The sequence below is a fragment of the Canis aureus genome, chromosome 24 (genome assembly GCF_053574225.1).
Source record: "Canis aureus isolate CA01 chromosome 24, VMU_Caureus_v.1.0, whole genome shotgun sequence".
Classification (NCBI taxonomy): domain Eukaryota; kingdom Metazoa; phylum Chordata; class Mammalia; order Carnivora; family Canidae; genus Canis; species Canis aureus.
The window spans coordinates 51,985,569-52,001,826 of record NC_135634.1 but is presented as its reverse complement, the minus strand read 5'-3'; the positions used below and the strand labels follow the sequence as shown (position 1 = coordinate 52,001,826).

The 16,258-nt window shown below is 49.9% G+C and overlaps 1 protein-coding gene across 10 annotated transcripts in view; it reads right to left on the bottom strand.

Moving 5' to 3' along the window:
- The window catches only part of SNED1 (sushi, nidogen and EGF like domains 1), an 83,342-nt gene that overhangs the window by 53,040 nt on the left and 14,044 nt on the right, over window positions 1-16,258 (bottom strand). For 7 of the 10 annotated variants that reach the window (XR_013363523.1, XR_013363524.1, XR_013363525.1 and 4 more), the window contains exons 2-4: window positions 5,950-6,237; window positions 3,242-3,382; window positions 2,414-2,576 (exon numbers count right to left, since the gene is read on the bottom strand). Coding sequence is in view for 4 of the 10 variants with exons in the window: in XM_077869547.1 (XP_077725673.1) it covers window positions 2,414-2,576; window positions 3,242-3,382; window positions 5,950-6,237 (592 nt within the window). In the remaining 6 variants the exon portion in view is untranslated. Of the gene's footprint in view, window positions 1-2,413; window positions 2,577-2,846; window positions 2,926-3,241; window positions 3,383-5,949; window positions 6,238-16,258 lie in introns of those variants that run through there. The other 3 variants (XR_013363527.1, XR_013363528.1, XR_013363526.1) reach the window with 3 other exon arrangements.

Sequence of the window (16,258 nt, the reverse complement as noted above, 5' to 3'; positions counted from 1 at the left end):
TTTAGATTCCCGAGCGGTGACTCCGGCTTCCCAAGGAGGGCAGGCTTCCCTAGCGCCCGTCATACCCACAGCACCTTCCTATCCCTTTCATCCGTCAACTTCCATATTTGTCTGAGGAAATAAGACACAGACCCAAGGGTGCCCAGCGCCACAGGAAGATGTGGGTGCGCCTCATGGGCAGGACGCCCGCAGACATGGAAGAGGGGGGCCCCGTGGGAACCAGGGGTGGTGGGCGGCGGTCTCTCGGACCCTCTTGGGGAGATGCAGTCTGGTCTCAGCGCTGCCACCACCGCTTACGGACACGCACGCCCAGCCGCCCCTCCGGGTGTCCCCGCGTGTAAACCAGGGGCTGGCCTCGGAGCCGTGGGAGTCAGGGTTTCTCACATCCTGGCCTCCTGGCCAGGCAGGGCGTCCAGCAGTGCCCGAGGGCCCCCCAGTGTCCTGCCTGGGCCCTCCAGGACGGGCAGCCCAAGAGCTCAGGCCAGGGCGCCCTGCCCCTCCGGAGAAGTGAGGCCCCTGAAATTTGCAATTAAGCAGCATCAATTGGCAGGTGACTAGAGCACCCCAAGGCCTCGGGTCTCCTGGTACCGGGAGGGCCCCGGGAGATCTGGCGTGGCCTCAGGGGGCAGGGGCCCTCCGGGAAGGACCCTGTGGCCCAGAGCGCCATCAGGGCAGAGGCGCCCTGCTGCATAGCCTTCCACTGACTTGGCCACACGGTCACTCAGCCGGCCGGCGCCTGGCTACACCCTGCAGCGTGAGCCGTTTCTGGACCCGCCTTTCTCAGAAGCTGGGTTTCCAGATGTGGACGCACTGCCTCTGAGGGGCAAACCTACCCTCCCTCCCTGGCATAGCCACTATGGGGGCCCCATCTCCTGGGCCTGCGGTGTGGGGAAGCCGTGGGCCTCCTGGGGGCGTTGTGTGCACCAGTTTGAAGGCCCAGCAGTGCCTCTCCTCCACCCACTCCCCCCAGAAGCCTGGGATAGCGGGAGAAGCACGTCCGCGTGGGAAGGGATCCGCAGGGGACTGGCCAGACCCCCTCCCGGGGATCCTGTGTCCCAGGGGCTCCCAGCCTGCAGCCTTGGTAGGGGGCACGGGCCTGCCCACAGCTACACCCACACCTGCAGCCGCCTGCTCAGACGTGCATGCACACCGCACAGGTGTCTGCTCACAGCAGCCCGCGTCTGCACTCCTGCCTTGATCCTCAACCACAACCAAGTCCCTGGCTGCAGGGACATGACCAGCAACCAGACCTGTCTGCCCGCACAGACGCAATGGTGTCCCCCCCGCCCCCGCACCACCGCCGCCCAGAGTCCAGGTGGGCAGAGCCTGGCCTGGGGCTGCTGGGGGACTTGCATTCTTGGCTGTCCTGCCTGCCACCTTGGGGGAGGCGCAAGTGACTGGCTCCCTGGCTCCCCGGCCGTGGGTCCCGCATTCCCAGAGTGCAGAGTCCATGAGTGGGTGGGCTGGGGTTCCCGGGCACCTCTCACGGAGGCATCACCCCTAGTCCTTGGTGAGCCTTTCCGCCCAGGGAGGGGTGCACGCCTGCCCTCCCTGGCCATCTGGATAGGCTCCGCCCGCTGGCTTGGCTCTCAGGGATTGGGTGAGCCGAGCAGTGGACAAGAGGGCCCTCCCGTGGCCCCAGTCTCCTCGTGGGTGGGAGTGGAGTCCGCAGGACGGTCCCCACACCGTCCTCACTGTGGCCCTTGTGGGGCTGTGGTTAACTCTGCAGAGGGCTAAATCACGCATTTGACCCCCCCCCTGCGTTTGCAAGCATGAGGTTTCAGGAGGGTCTGGCTTCCCGCAGGGCCGCACAGCCGGAGGGGCCGGGACCACCCTCCGCCCCATGGACCCGCCCGCCGTGCGCTGCGCCTTCCGAGCCTTCCGCTCCCTCTAGGCGGGTAGATGCCCTGGCTAGACCAGCTAGGAGACAAGCGCCAAATCCCACGGAGCAGCACCACTTGGCAAATGGGGGGAAAGGGTGAAAAGGGCTCCTGCCTTCCAGGTGGTCCCGGGGACACTGGAGACTGGACGGCGGCCCCGCCCCAGCCCCCCGCCCCGATGCAGGTGGGAGAGAATGAGCGGAGGGCGTCCACACCTGGCCCCGAGGAGGGGCGCCCCGGCTCTTCCGCCTTGCGCCCCGAACCTCGGTCTCCCGCAGATTCCTCAACAGAGCTGGGGCCCCAAAGCCTCCCCGGGAAGAGGCGGGGCTGGGGGCGAGCCGGTATCTGGCCAGGTTCATGGCTGGGGGAGAGGGGTCGGGAGGCCTTGCCCTCCTGGCCAGCAGCCTGCCCGCTCCCAGCGTCCCTGCAGCCCCAGCAGTGCCCAGCCCCGGCCTCCCGCCCCCAGGGTCCGCCCCCTCTCGTCATGCCACCCCAGCCCCCACAGCGCTGAGCCGCTGGCTCCATCCTCTTACTTGTATGGCTGCAGCCCCCCACGCGCACCTGGGCATCATCGATTCTGAACGCCCAGCGCCCGGGCACGCCCACGTTGGTGGTGGTCTCCACATCGGCCATGTCCGCCGTGCGGGAGCCGGGGATGCTGAAGTAGCGCCTCCCGTCACCCGCATTGAAGCCGGCCTGGGGGTGGGGAGAGTGGGGGCAGGTCGGGCTGGTTTGCAGGTCTCGCTAAATTTCCGGAGACCTGCCTCCCCCGCGGTGGCCAGGTGGAAGAGGTCATGTGGATGTCAGCCTTGTAACCCCGGAGCTTCACAGGTTTGGGGGCATCTGTACCACCCTCCCCGTTGGCCCTGACCTGATCAGCAACCTCCCAGCCAGGACCTGACCCCAGCCAGCCATTCCTCCAGCCACCCACCTTGTTGGACCCTGGCATGCTCCCCTCACACACACCTGCAGGGGCTCACCCCCCAATCTCTTGGCTCCCAGGGGGACCAGGGGCAGGTGTGTGAGCTCAGAAGAAAGTGGACGGCTAGGAAGGAGACGGGGGCATTCCCATCACGAGGGAGCACTCGCTGGCCACGGTCCCATGGGCCACAGGCCAGGCCAGACCCCAGGATGGTTAGCACGCACAGAGCCAGGGGCCCTTCTGGCTCGGCTGCAGCTGGCCCCGGGAGGACAGGGCAGTGTGGGTCAGGACAAAGGTGCCTCTGACCTGAGGATGTTTCTGTGAGTCTGGCCTGGGACTGGCATCAGAACACTTCACACTGGCCTCTGCAGAGTCGGGGGGGGGTCTCCCTGCCTGATGAGCTCATGACAGTTGTGGCAGTGGGGAGCCGGGCCCCTACCTGGGCTGCGATGCCCCCCAGGCCAGTGGAGTCGCCCCCACTGCTGGCGTGTGTGCCCGTGGTCCACGTGATGGACTCATAGTTGAAGATGGTGAAGGAGAACTTGCCGTCCGTGATAAGCACGGTCTGGAACGTGTTGACCTGCCAAGGAGGGAGGCCTGAACAGGGTTCTGCGCTCGCTCGTCCGTGCTGCAAGGGCCTGCCCCCTTCAGCACGGTCCACATCCCCTGGCCCCTCCTCTGTCTTCCCAACTGGATGGCCAGCCATCTGCCACTGAGCCGATGGCCTTGACCTCATGCCCCACTGTCCCTAGTGCCTGAGGCCCCGGCACAGGCCAGGATCCCTGACAGCTGTCACCTGGTGAGATATGCTGAAGGGCCCTGAGGACCCACGGACGCCAGGGACACAGGGCTTAGTGCTTACTGGGTCAGATCCACAAAACTGTCCCGTGTGAAACAAAAAATGTAAAGAGGGAAAGATAAAACGAGGAAACAAGGAAAAGCAGTTTTAGTGAATTTTGTTTTTCATGTTGTCATCTTCCATGAAGATGTTATTGAGTAGTGTACGTATGAGACGTCATTTCAGATTGAGCAAAGGGTGGGATCGTTTAAGAAGTGATCTCGGGACAAACAGGAAACTGAAAAATAATAAAATTAGAGCGTTCCATCCCTCGTGAAAAGAAATCCCGCATCAAGTAAGTTTGTGAATGGAACCATCAGAGCCATAGAGGAAGAAGACCTAAGGGGGCTGTAGAGATGCTTCGATCGAGGAAGGGCTTTAAGCGTGACATTTGTTAACTGCAAAAGCCAAGAAGGAGATTTATATACTTGACTTCAGAAACTTCTGCACGTAAAAAAGTGCCGTGAGGTCAAACTGCACGGCCAACAGCAAAGTGGAGACGGTACTTATGACCCAGGCGGCAGTTGGAGCTGTTGGTATCCTTAATTCAAGCGGAACTTCTACAGGTTGGCAGGAGCAAGACGGAAGAGATGACGGGGGTTGGCCGAGGTGATGGGAACAGACGCATCACAGCAGGGTGCAGCCGGCGACCACAGAGGACAGCAGCGCTGGCCACCAAGGAGGCGGAAGGACGGAGAGGAGCCTCCCTGTGTGCGCAGCGGCGGCAGGGGAGGAGCACGCGGTAGGGCCAAGCCAGAGCCCTGCGGGCAGCGGCCTCCCCCCGGAGCCCCGGCCCGGGCACGGCCCCCAGCTGGCGAGGCCCCGCAGTGCCCACCCCTGGGCGCCCTGCCGTGGGTGCCGCCCACCCCTGGGCTGGCCTGCAGGTGTTCACGGTGGGACACCATTGGCTCTGCCCTTTACTTATTTAGCAGTGAACCACAGGGAGACTGAGGGCGCCCCTTGGGGGGCAAACCTGGAGCTCCCGGTCTGGAGACAGCTGGACGCCGGGGCCCTGAGGCGGGCTGATGGGACCGCCGAGCGGCGGGGAGGTGCGCTGGTGGGGGTCCAGCGTGCGGGGAGGAGCTTCACCCTCCCTCCCCGGGGGGCCTGCTCCGAGGCGCTGTGGGGAGGAGGCCCTTCCCGGCCTCCCCTCCCACCGTACGGACCAGCTTCCAGCCCAGACTCACGAGTGGGTCCCCGTCCGGGGGTTCCCATGTCGCCCGGATAAGCATTTTGCAGCCCACATCTCGGGGCCTGCGGACAGGCGTTAGGGTTTCCTCCGTGGGCGGAGGGGAAGGAAATACCCAGGTGGCCGCAGAGGCCAGAGTGGCTTCTAGGGTGATGAACAAGAAGGCAGAAGACGAGGGAGGTGCTTCACGGCAGCGATCTGTCGGCAGCCGCCTTACCCAGTCTCTCTCTCTGTTACCAGCATGTTTTTCTTACAACTTGACGATAAGAAAAACAAAACTGACAAACTATCTGTGGGCTACGCACGAATAGTTCACCAGCGGAAACATGCATTCGTCGCAGTGTTTACAGAAGAAGCCCGTCTTTCCCTGTTCTTTCCCTAGCCACCGCCTTCCTCCTTTTAAGAACTTCCACAGTGCACGCCCGGCCGGCCGGAGGGCTGCCTCGCTGGCTGGCGCTGTCCCTCTCATCTAGGCTGCTGGAGGACCCAGGCTTGGCGAGCCACCCGCACCGATTTCCTCGGCCGTCACTGCCGGGGACCCCGGCCGCACCTGCGATGACCGCGGGGCGCTCGCACCCCTACCCCTGCATCAAGGCCTCACCTGCCCCACCCGCTGCCCAGCCCTGTGCATGGCCGGGAACGCAGGCCCTGCCCTCGGCTGCTCTGCCTCTCCCCTGTGACCCCGAGGGCACACTTGACACATCTGTCCCTCAGGGCTGCTCTGAGCCACCACAGTCCTCCAGCTCCAGGGCCCCATGTGGCTGAACTGCCACCCTCTGGCTGGCACAGCAGCCTCAGGGAGAGTTCCTCCCCCTGCTTCTTCTGTGTATGGAGAGTGTGCCCCAAGGGAGAGATGTGTCCCCAGTGCCTTTGTTGTTTGGTGTTATCGCAGAATGAAGGATAAAGCAAATGGTTTCCAGGAGGGCTGGGGAAGGTCAAGGCTCTGTCGTCCTCCAACCTGCCTCCGTGACCCTGGGAGAGTGACCCCCATCCCTGAGCAGTTTTTCCTCTCAGGCATGGACCAGTGGTTACGTCTGACCCCCCTCAGCAAGGTGGGGCCACTTTGGGAAGACTCTGGGCCCAGGTGGACACCCTCCCTGCCCCAGGACGAAAAACTCACAGGGGAAGAGGCGCTGCCTCCAAAGAAGGTCACGCGGTACCAGGTGGCTATGAAAACCCAGGTAGCAGAGAAGTCCGGGAGCTCAGGGAAGTATCGCCTGACATCCTCTGTGGCTCTGCGCAGCGTAGCCGGGTCAGTGGCCTCCCGGTAGTACACGTCACCCGCACGTCGATTGTCCACATCTGCCCAGAAGGCTGCCACCACGCAGCGGTCCTTGGCGATGGGAAAGGCCACTGGGGTAAACTGAGAGACCTCCTTCAGGAAGGAGATGATCCCGTTATTGTTCACCTGTCAGAAAGTCAGAGAGGGGACCTCTGGGCACCTAGGGGTGGCAGGTGGGCCCGGTGGCCTCCCCTGCCTGACCCACCAGGCACCCCCTCCAAGGGGAGCTGGACTTGAGCGGGGCATCCCCAGGATGGCCGGACAGTTCCTGGCCCTTGATATAGGACGCCTGGGCCTGCTCCATCCCCTTGAAGACAGGCTGTGTGCCCAGGGGACAGGCTCTGACCTGTTTGCTGCACCTGATGCCCTGCAGAGTGCCCAGACCTGGGGTCGGGCACGTGGGGTACTCAGGGCCTGGGTCCCACTTTAATCAGGGACCTTGGGAGAGCACAGCGGAGTCCTAGCCTCCGAGCCAGCTCTGGACAGGTGAGTAGGCAGCATGTGAGGAGGTAGTGCCCAAAAAGCAGAGCTGGGGATGGGCAGGAGCCAGTGTGGCCAGAAGAGGCTGGAAGGGCCTTGGTGGCTGGGCTGGGGGGCCGGTGCTCAGGACTCCAGACAGTGAGGAGCCCCAGCAGGCTCCTGAGCAGAAGAAGGGGAGCAGCATCTCTGTGGTAAGACGGAACTGATCCCAGTGCTGATTCCTGCCACCCAGTTAGCTGTGCAACCATGAGGCAGGTTAGCCTTGCCTCTCTGTGCTCTGGATTTTTACCTATGAGATGGTGATAACACAAGTTCTGGACTAGGTTTAAGGTGGCTCCCAATGGGTAGTTTTCCAAGGTTCCAGGCAGAAGCAAAGAAAACCCTCTCTGGTGGAAGATGGCATCATCTTAGGCCTCAAGCCATTTGTATAAATAATTTTTCAAATACAAAACCCAAGACACAGTCAAATCAGGCACACAAGGAAGCAAGATGCCACCAAGAATAAGCAATGAGAGAAACACCAGATATCAGAATTATCAAACAAAGACTATAAAATAGCCAAGTTTACCGTGTTCCAAGAAAATGCAAGCTTTAAATTTTGTCAGAATAGTCAAAATAATGTTGGAAAAGAGGAACAGAAGTGGAAGACTTATACTTCCTGTTTCAAAACTTAGCACAAAGCTATAGTAGTCAAAACAGTGCGGCACTGGCATAGATAGAAAGATAGAATAGGATGCCTAGAAGTAAACCATCACAAATATGGTCAAATGATTGTTATCAAGAGTGTCAAGACCAATAGAGATAAGACAGTCTTTTCAACACATGGTGCTGGGAAAAACGGATATCTACATGTAAAAGATGAAGTTGGACTTTTACCTAACAGCATATACAAAAATTAAATATAAAAGGGTTGAAGGCCTAAACATGAAAACATAGGCTAAAAGCTTCATGACATTGGCTTTGGCAGTAATTTCTTGGATACAACACCAATGGTGCAGACAACAACAACAAAAAACCCAGGAAAACTGGAGTTCATAAAAATTAAAAAGTATTTTTTGCATCAAAAGACACTATCAGCAGAATAAAAGGCACCCCACAGAGTGGGAGAAAATATTTGCAAATCATTAGGCTAATAAGGGATTAATATCCTAAATATATAGAGAACTCCCACAACCCAACAACAACAAGGACCTGATTTAAAATGGGTAAAAGTCTTCAATAAACGTTTTCCAGAGAAGATATACCAATGGCCAATAAGCCCGTGAAAAGATGCTCAACATAACTAATCACTAGGGAAATGCAAACCCAAGCCACAGTGAGCTCCACTTCACACCCATCAGGAGATGGCTACTATCAAAAAACAGAAAAGAACAAGTGTAGGCAAGGATATGGAAAAACTGGAACCTTCGTGCACTGCTGATAGAAGTGCAGAATGGGACAGTCATTGAGAACAGTTGGCAGTTTCTCAAAAGATTGCAAAGAGAATTACCATATGATCCAGAAATTCTACTTCTGGGTATATGTCTGTATTCGTCTGCTAGGACTGCCTTAACAAAATATCAGGCTGAGTGGCTTAAACAACAAATTTGTGTTCTTGTAGTTCTAGAGCTAGACATCCAAGATGAAGGGGCCATCAGAGTTGGTTTCTAGTGAGGCCTCTCTTGGCTTGTAGATGGCTTCCTCCTTGCTGTGTCTCCACGTGGCCTTTCCTCTGTGCACACATGAAGAGGGAGAGAGCTCCCTGGTGTTTCTGTCTCTTATTATCAGATTAAGGCCCCACCACTATAACCTCATATAATTTAATTACCTCCATAAAGACTCTATCTCCAAATACAATCACAGTGTGTGGGGGGGTAGGAATTCAAAAGATGAATTTTGGGTGGCAACACAATTCATCCACAGCAATATCCAAAAGTAATTGAAGGCAGGGTCTTCAACAGATATTTGTACACCCATATTCATAGCAGCATTATGCATGACAGCCCAAAGGTAGAAGCAACCCAAGTTCCACTAGTATATGAATGAGTAAGCAAATGTGGTCTCTCTACAATGGAGTATGATTCAGCCTTAAAAAAAGAAATTCTGACATGTGCTACAACATGGATGAACCCTGAGAACATTATGCTCAGTGAAATAAGCCAGTCACAAAGAGACTAATGCTGTGATTTCACTTATATGAGGGACCTAGAGTAGTCATATTCACAGAGAGTAGAATGGGAGTGGCCAGAGGCTGGGGGCAGAGAACGCGGGGGCATCTGATGGGGATAGAATTTCAGTTTTACCAGATAAAAGGAGTCTGGAGGTGGACGATGGTGATGACTGCACAACATGAATGTCCTTAATACCACTGAACTGTACATTTAAAAATGGTTAAGGAGGTAATTTTTATATTATGTGTATTGTTCATTAAAAAAGTGATTTAAAAAAGGGCTGGGGGCTTCTGCCTGGCTGGCTCAGTTAGTAGAGCATGCAACTCTTGATCTCGGGGTCATGAGTTCGAGCCCCATGTTGGGTGTGGAGGTTACTTTAAATAAGTATTTTTTACAAAAGGGCTGGGATAAAAAAATCACCAGGGATGAAAATTATCTTTTAAAAAAAACATTTTAAAGAACTAGATAGAAATTCTAGCACTTAAACTAACAGCAAATTAAGAACTAAATAGGGATCCCCAGGTGACTCAGTGGTTTAGCGCCTGCCTTTGGCCCAGGGCATGATCCTGGAGTCCCGGGATCATGTCCCACGTCGAGCTCCCTGCATGGAGCCTGCTTCTCCCTCTGCCTGTGTCTCTCCTCTCTCTCTCTGTGTCTCTCATGAATAAATAAATAAATAAATAAATCTTTAGAAAAAAAAAAAAGGGGATCCCTGGGTGGCGCAGCGGTTTGGCGCCTGCCTTTGGCCTGGGGCGTGATCCTGGAGACCCGGGATCGAATCCCACATCGGGCTCCCGGTGCATGGAGCCTGCTTCTCCCTCTGCCTGTGTATCTGCCTCTCTGTCTCTCTCTGTGTGACTATCATGAATAAATAAATAAAATCTTTAAAAAAAAAAAGAAAAAAGAAAAAAAAAAGAACTAAGTAGATTTAAGAGCAGATTTGAAGTAATTGAAGAAAGAATTAGTGAACTGGAAGAGAGGTCAGAAGAAACTGGAATTTAGAGCAGAGGCAGAAAGTTGGAGAGTAGAGAAGAAAAAATAAGACTTATGTGAAGCAGTAGGATGGTCAAATAAATGTATGGTTTGGCTTACCAGAGGGTAAGGAGCTACAAAGGCAATGACTGAGAATTTCTAGAACTGATGAAAGACACTAGGCTACATGTTCAACAGTCCCAGTGATTCCCTAGCTGGAAAAATAAAACAACAAATGACTGTTGGAAATAAAAACAAAAACAAAAACAAAAAAACAAAACAAAACAAAAAACAATGACGAGACAATTGTAAAAGGAGAAAACATATAAATTACCATCAGGGGCTTTACAAGTGAAGTGACAGTGGATTTTTCACGAGCAGTGATGGGAACTAGTAAACAGTGGGGTCATCTCTTTAATATGCTGATCTTAAGAAAATAATTGCTAACACAATCTTATACCGAGATAAAGTATCTTTTATTACTGGAGGCAAAATAAAGATAATTCAGATAAATAATAAGTAAATAGTAACTAAATAGCAGACACATATGAAAGAAATTCAAGTCAAAGGGAAACTTAAAGTCAGAGATGCAAGAAGGAAAACGGGGCAAGGAAGGTGATATTGACTCAATGTCTGTGTCTCCCCAAAATTCTTATGTTGAAATCTGACCTCCACTGTGATGTCATTAGGAAGTGGGACCTGTGGGAGGAGATTAGGTCATGAGGGTGGAGCCCCCATGGAGGAGATTACAAAAGAGAGCCCAGAGAGCTCTCTCTGTCCTTCTGATGTGTGAGGACACAGCATAGAGATGGCTATTAACCAGGAAGTGGTTCTTCACCAGACACTAAATCTGCCAGCCCCTTGATCTTGGATTTCCCAGCCTTCAGAACTGTGAGAAATAAATGTTTGTTGTTTAAACCACCCAGTCGATGGCAGATTAAAACAGAAGTTATGAGAATAAATCTAAATGAACATTGACTCTATAAGGGAATAATATAAATAAAACTTTGTGTAATTGTATAAAAAAATCTCTGGAATTAAAATTCCTGATAATAGCCTATAAATTGGGAGAGTATTAAAGTGTTTCAAACTCACTGTAGTTTCCAGGAAAAGGATGAAGGCATTAGTTAACTTATTAGTGAATATTGTACTACCTAGGATAGTCACCAAAAGAATAGAAACAGTGTATATAGTTCTAACTGATAGAGAGGATGTGAGTGGATGAATAGAATACTTGACATATAAGATGTCAAAAAAGGGGAGAGAAGGAAATATAAAGCACGTGGAACAAATAGCAGGGAAGGTGGTAGATTGAAACAAACTCCATCAGTAATGGATTAACTGAAAATGAATTAGGTGTTCCAGTTGAAATATATACTATCCAAATACCAACCAAAGGAAGCCTATAGTTTATAGTCGTATTATTATCAAGCAAAATAGATCATAAGCCAAAAAGTATAGCTAGAGACAAAGAGGACCACTTCATAACTGTTTAATAATAAATAATAAACAATTTTGCATTTTTATATATCTATTAAGGTTTCAACATATATAAGTGAAACACTGACAAAAGGAAATAGGTCAATTCATAATCATAATGGAACATTTTAACATACCTTTTCTAGTAAAATAGATTAGGCAGACAAAATAATCTGTCAGAATACAGAAAAGTTGAGCAATGCAACTAATGAGTGACCTAATAACACAAATAGAATATTATTTTAAAAATTTACCATATGCTGACCACATAGCAAGTGTCAACAAATTTCAAATGATTGCAAAAAATACAGAGTTTGTTCTCTGGCCACAGTGCAATTATACTAAACATGTTTACCCTCAAAAGGTAGGAGATTTCTATGTTTATAGAAATTAAGAAATGTAAGTAACTTTGGACTGAAAGACAAGTGCTATTTAGCAGACACTTGTGAGGGTATGGTACAAGCAGAACTTAAATGGGAATTTGTAAACTTTGTGTGCTTGTCTTAGGATGTATACTTAGTGAATAAACCCAAAATTTAGTAAATAATCCACATACAGTAAATAAACTGAAAAGGAAAAAAAAGAACAGGGGAAGAGAAAAATAAAAAATTAAGAGCACAAGTAAATGAACTAGAAAACAAACACTGAAAAAGACAAACTAAACCCAAAACTTGGCTTGTTTAACCTGCTAGTAAAATAGAAAAATTTCTGGTGGAATTGGTTAAGTAAGTAAGAGAAGGTATCAGTTGCTACCATCAGGACTGAGAAAGAATATATAACTTCATACTCTGACACTGTCAAAAAAGAGAAGAGGATATTATAAGTGCCTTTATAATAACCGTAAATTCAAAATTTTATTTATTTTTATTTTTTTAAAGATTTTATTTATTTATTCATAGAGACAGAGAGAGAGAGAGGCAGAGGGAGAAGCGGGCATCATACAGAGAGCCCCACAAGGGACCCGATCCAGGGTCTCCAGGATCACATTCTGGGCTGCAGGCGGCGCTAAACCGCTGCGCCACTGGGGCTGCCCCATAAATTCAAAATTTTAGACGAAATGGAAAAATTTATAGAAAAATGCAGCTTACCAAAAATAAAGGAGGAAGGGATATTAGCCTAGCAGAGTAATGATGTTCTGGAAGAGGAAGGACAAGGGTTTCCATGGACTGGGTCGGAGGAAACTGAGAAGACTCCCCAGGATCCTGGCAGATGATGTCCTCCACAAGTGGGGTGTTGGGTGAGTAGGGGGTGGGAAGTGAAGGTGCCCACTGTTTTACTATTAATAGAAGATGAACAGTGAGACGTAGGCTTGAAACAAACCATCTGATCATAGCTGTGGTTGTTGTTAGCATGACTATGGGCAGCAGCCCTCTAGGGCCCCGGTGAAAAAGCAGAAGGGCCCTGATGCCTGAGTCAAAAGATTCCCAAAGCTGAAATAAATCAATGATTCCAGCAATGAAAATTCAGAGGTTTTTTTTTGGGGGGGGGGTGTTTTTTTTTTTGTTTTTTTTTTTAGGATTTAGTTTTGAGGGGACCAGAAACACTGAAAGTCCATTTGGTTGAGCTGGGTGAGTGGCAAATGCAAAGCCTTGCTTATTGGTGCAGTCACTTCTGCTGTGTCCTTGTATCCTTGCTTCCTCTTCCATCCTGACTTCAGCTGCTTTAAGAAAAAAGCCAAGTGTGGCAGGGGACTTGAGAGAGGGGAAGGACTCAAACTTTTACAGCCCTGTTGGTTACAGGTCCCCGGTTCTTTAGGGGAAGGTGGTGCCAGGTGCAGAGGTGGCTGAAGGCTCAGAGGGCCGTGGGGCGAAACCTTGGTGACGTTTACGCAACAGAAAGAAAGGGGTCCCAGGAAAATGAAACGACATCCATTCTGGAAAGGAAGCGAAGCTGCCTCTGTTTCAGATGATATGACCTATTAAATAGAAAATACCAAGGAATCCACCAAAAGAACTATTTGAATCGATCAGTGATTTCAGCAGGTTACAGAACACAAGATAAATATAGAAGTATTAATTGTATTTCTATACGGTACCATGAATGACCCAAAATGAAATTGAGAAAACGATTCCATTTGTAGTGGCATCCGAAGTGAATAAAATACTTATGCATTAATTTAACCAAGGAGGCACAAGACTTGTACACTAAAAACTACAAAATAGGGCTGTTGGGGTGGCTCAGCCAGTTACGTGTCTGCCTTCAGGTCAGGTCATGATGATGAAGTGCTGCATTAGGTTCAGCTCAGCCGGGAGCCTGCTTCTCCCTCTTCCCTATGCTTGTGCTCTCTCTCTCTCTTTCAAGTAAGTAAATAAATAAAATCTTAAAAAACAACAACAACAAAAAAAAAACTACAAAATATTGTTGAAAGAAATTAAGACCTAAATAAATGGAAAAATAGCTCATACTCACGAACCAGATACCATAACACTGGTAATGTTGTTAAGGTGGCATTATTCTCAACTGACTCATAAAAATCAATGTCTTACATAGGAGCAGCAAACAAGGGGCATTTGAAATCAAAAACAAATCTGTTGATGGTAGTACTCCCCAAAGTGAAATACTTAGCTACACTTAATGGAATCTGTACAAAAATCTATACAAAACTCCGATGAAAAAGACCTGAGAAAAACTAAATAATGGAGAGCTATTTCATGGCTGTGGATAAGAAGACTCGATGTGTCCAAATGTCAGTTCTACTTGGTCTATTTATTCAGCGCAATCTCAATCAAAATACCCGCAAAGGTCTTGTGGAGATCAACCAAATGATTCTGAAGTTTACCTGGAGAGGCAAAAGGCCCAGAAGAGCCAACACGATATCGAAGGAGAACAACATTAGAGGACTTACACTACCTGACTTCAGGACTCAGTATAAAGCTACAGTAATCAAGACAGTGTGGCACTGGTGATCGAAGAGACGAATAGGCCAATGGAACGGAACAGGGAGCCCAGGAGTGGACCCCCATCAATATAGTCAACCGGGGACACCTGGGGGCTCACCGGTTGAGCATGTGCCTTTTGCTCAGGTCGTGACCCCGGGATCCTGGGATCGAGTCCCGCATCGGGCTCCCTGGATGGAGCCTGCTTCTCCCTCTGCCTGTGTCTGCCTCTCTCTCAGTCTCTCATGGATAAATAAAATCTTAAAAAAAAATACAGTCAACTGGTCTTTGACAAAGGAACAAAGGCAGTACAATGGAGCAAAGCAAATCTTCTCAACAAATGATACTGCCACAACTGGGCATCTACACACACACACACACACACACACACACAGTGGATCACAGACCTTACTCTCCTCACAAAATTTAACTCAAAATAGATCATAGGCCCAAATGCAAAGCACAAAGCCTTAAAACTCTCACAGGTTTACATAAGAGAAATCTAAATGACCTTGAGTTTGGTGAAGACTTTTTATTTTTTATTTTTTTAAAGATTTTATTCATTTATTCATGATAGAGAGAGAGAGAGAGAGGCAGAGACACAGGCAGAGGGAGAAGCAGGCTCCATGCCAGGGAGCCTGACGCGGGACTCGATCCCAGGACTCCAGGATTGCGCCCTGGGCCAAAGGCAGGCGCCAAACCGCTGAGCCACCCAGGGATCCCCCGGTGAAGACTTTTTAGATATAACACCACAGGCATGATCCATGAAAGAAATAGCTGATTAACTGGGCTTTGCCGAAATTAAAAACTTCTGCTCTGTGAAAGATAGTATCTAAGAGATTGAGAAGACAAATCACAAAATGGACTTACGGGGTGAGAAAACATCTGCAAAGGGCATATCTGATAAAGATTATTGTCCCAAAATATGCAAAGAACTCTTAAAACTCAATGATAACAACAAAACAACCTGATCAAAATATGGGCCAAAGACCTTAGCAGACGCCTCACCCAAGAATATATACAGATGTCAAATAAGCACATGAAGAGATGCTCCACATCATAGGTTACCAGGGAAATTCAAATTTATTTTATATATATTTTATATATATATTTTTTTATATATTTTATATATATATTTTTATATATTATATATTTTAAATATTTTATTTACTTACTCATGAGAGACACACAGAGAGGCAGAGACACAGGCAGAAGGAGAAGCAGGCTCCCTGCAGAGAGCCCGATGTGGGACTTGATCCCAGGACCCTGGGATCATGACCTGAGCCAGAGGCAGACACTCAACCAGTGAGCCATCCAACCGCCCCAGGAAATTCAAATTTTAAAAATGAGATACCACTATACCTCTATTAGAATGGCCAAAATCCAGAACACTGACACTATCAAATGTGGCTGAGGATGCGGAACAACAGGAACTCTCATTCATGGCTGGTGAGAATGCAAAATGGCACAGCCACCTTGGAAGACAGTTTGACAGTTTCTCAGAAAATAAAACATACTCTTCTAGGATCCAGCAATTGCACTTCTTAGTATTTAACTAAAGGAGTTGAAAACATGTCCATAGAGAAGCGTGCCACACTGATGCTTATAGCAACGTCATTCACGATTGCCCAAACTTGGAGATAAGCAAGGTGTCCTTCAGTGGGTGAATGGGTAAACTGTGGTCCTTCCAGACGGTGGAATATTAGTCAGTGTTAAAACGAAATGAGCTTTCAAGTCGTGAAAAGAAATGGAAAAACTGGAAGCCAATCTGAAAGGTCTATACATTGTGTGATGCCAACTCTATGATGTTCTGGAAAAGGCAACACTATGGAGACAGTGAAAAGATCAGTGGTTGCCAGGAGTGAGGCGGGGGTGGGGGGTGGGAGGGATGAAGAGGTGAAGCACAGAGGATGTTTAGGGCAGTGAAAATCTCCGTATGATACCATATGGACGGGTCCAAGTCATTGCACACCTGTCCACACCCATAGAGGGCACACCACTGAGAGTGAGCCCTAATGTGAACCATGGGTTTTGGGTGATGATGATATGTTAATATAGACTCGTTGATTGTGACAAAGGTACCACCGTGGTGGGGAAGGTTGATAATAGGGAGGCTGTGCATGTGGCGGCACAGAAGATATATGGGGAATCTCTGTATTTTCCTATCGATTTTGCTGTGAACTTAAAACT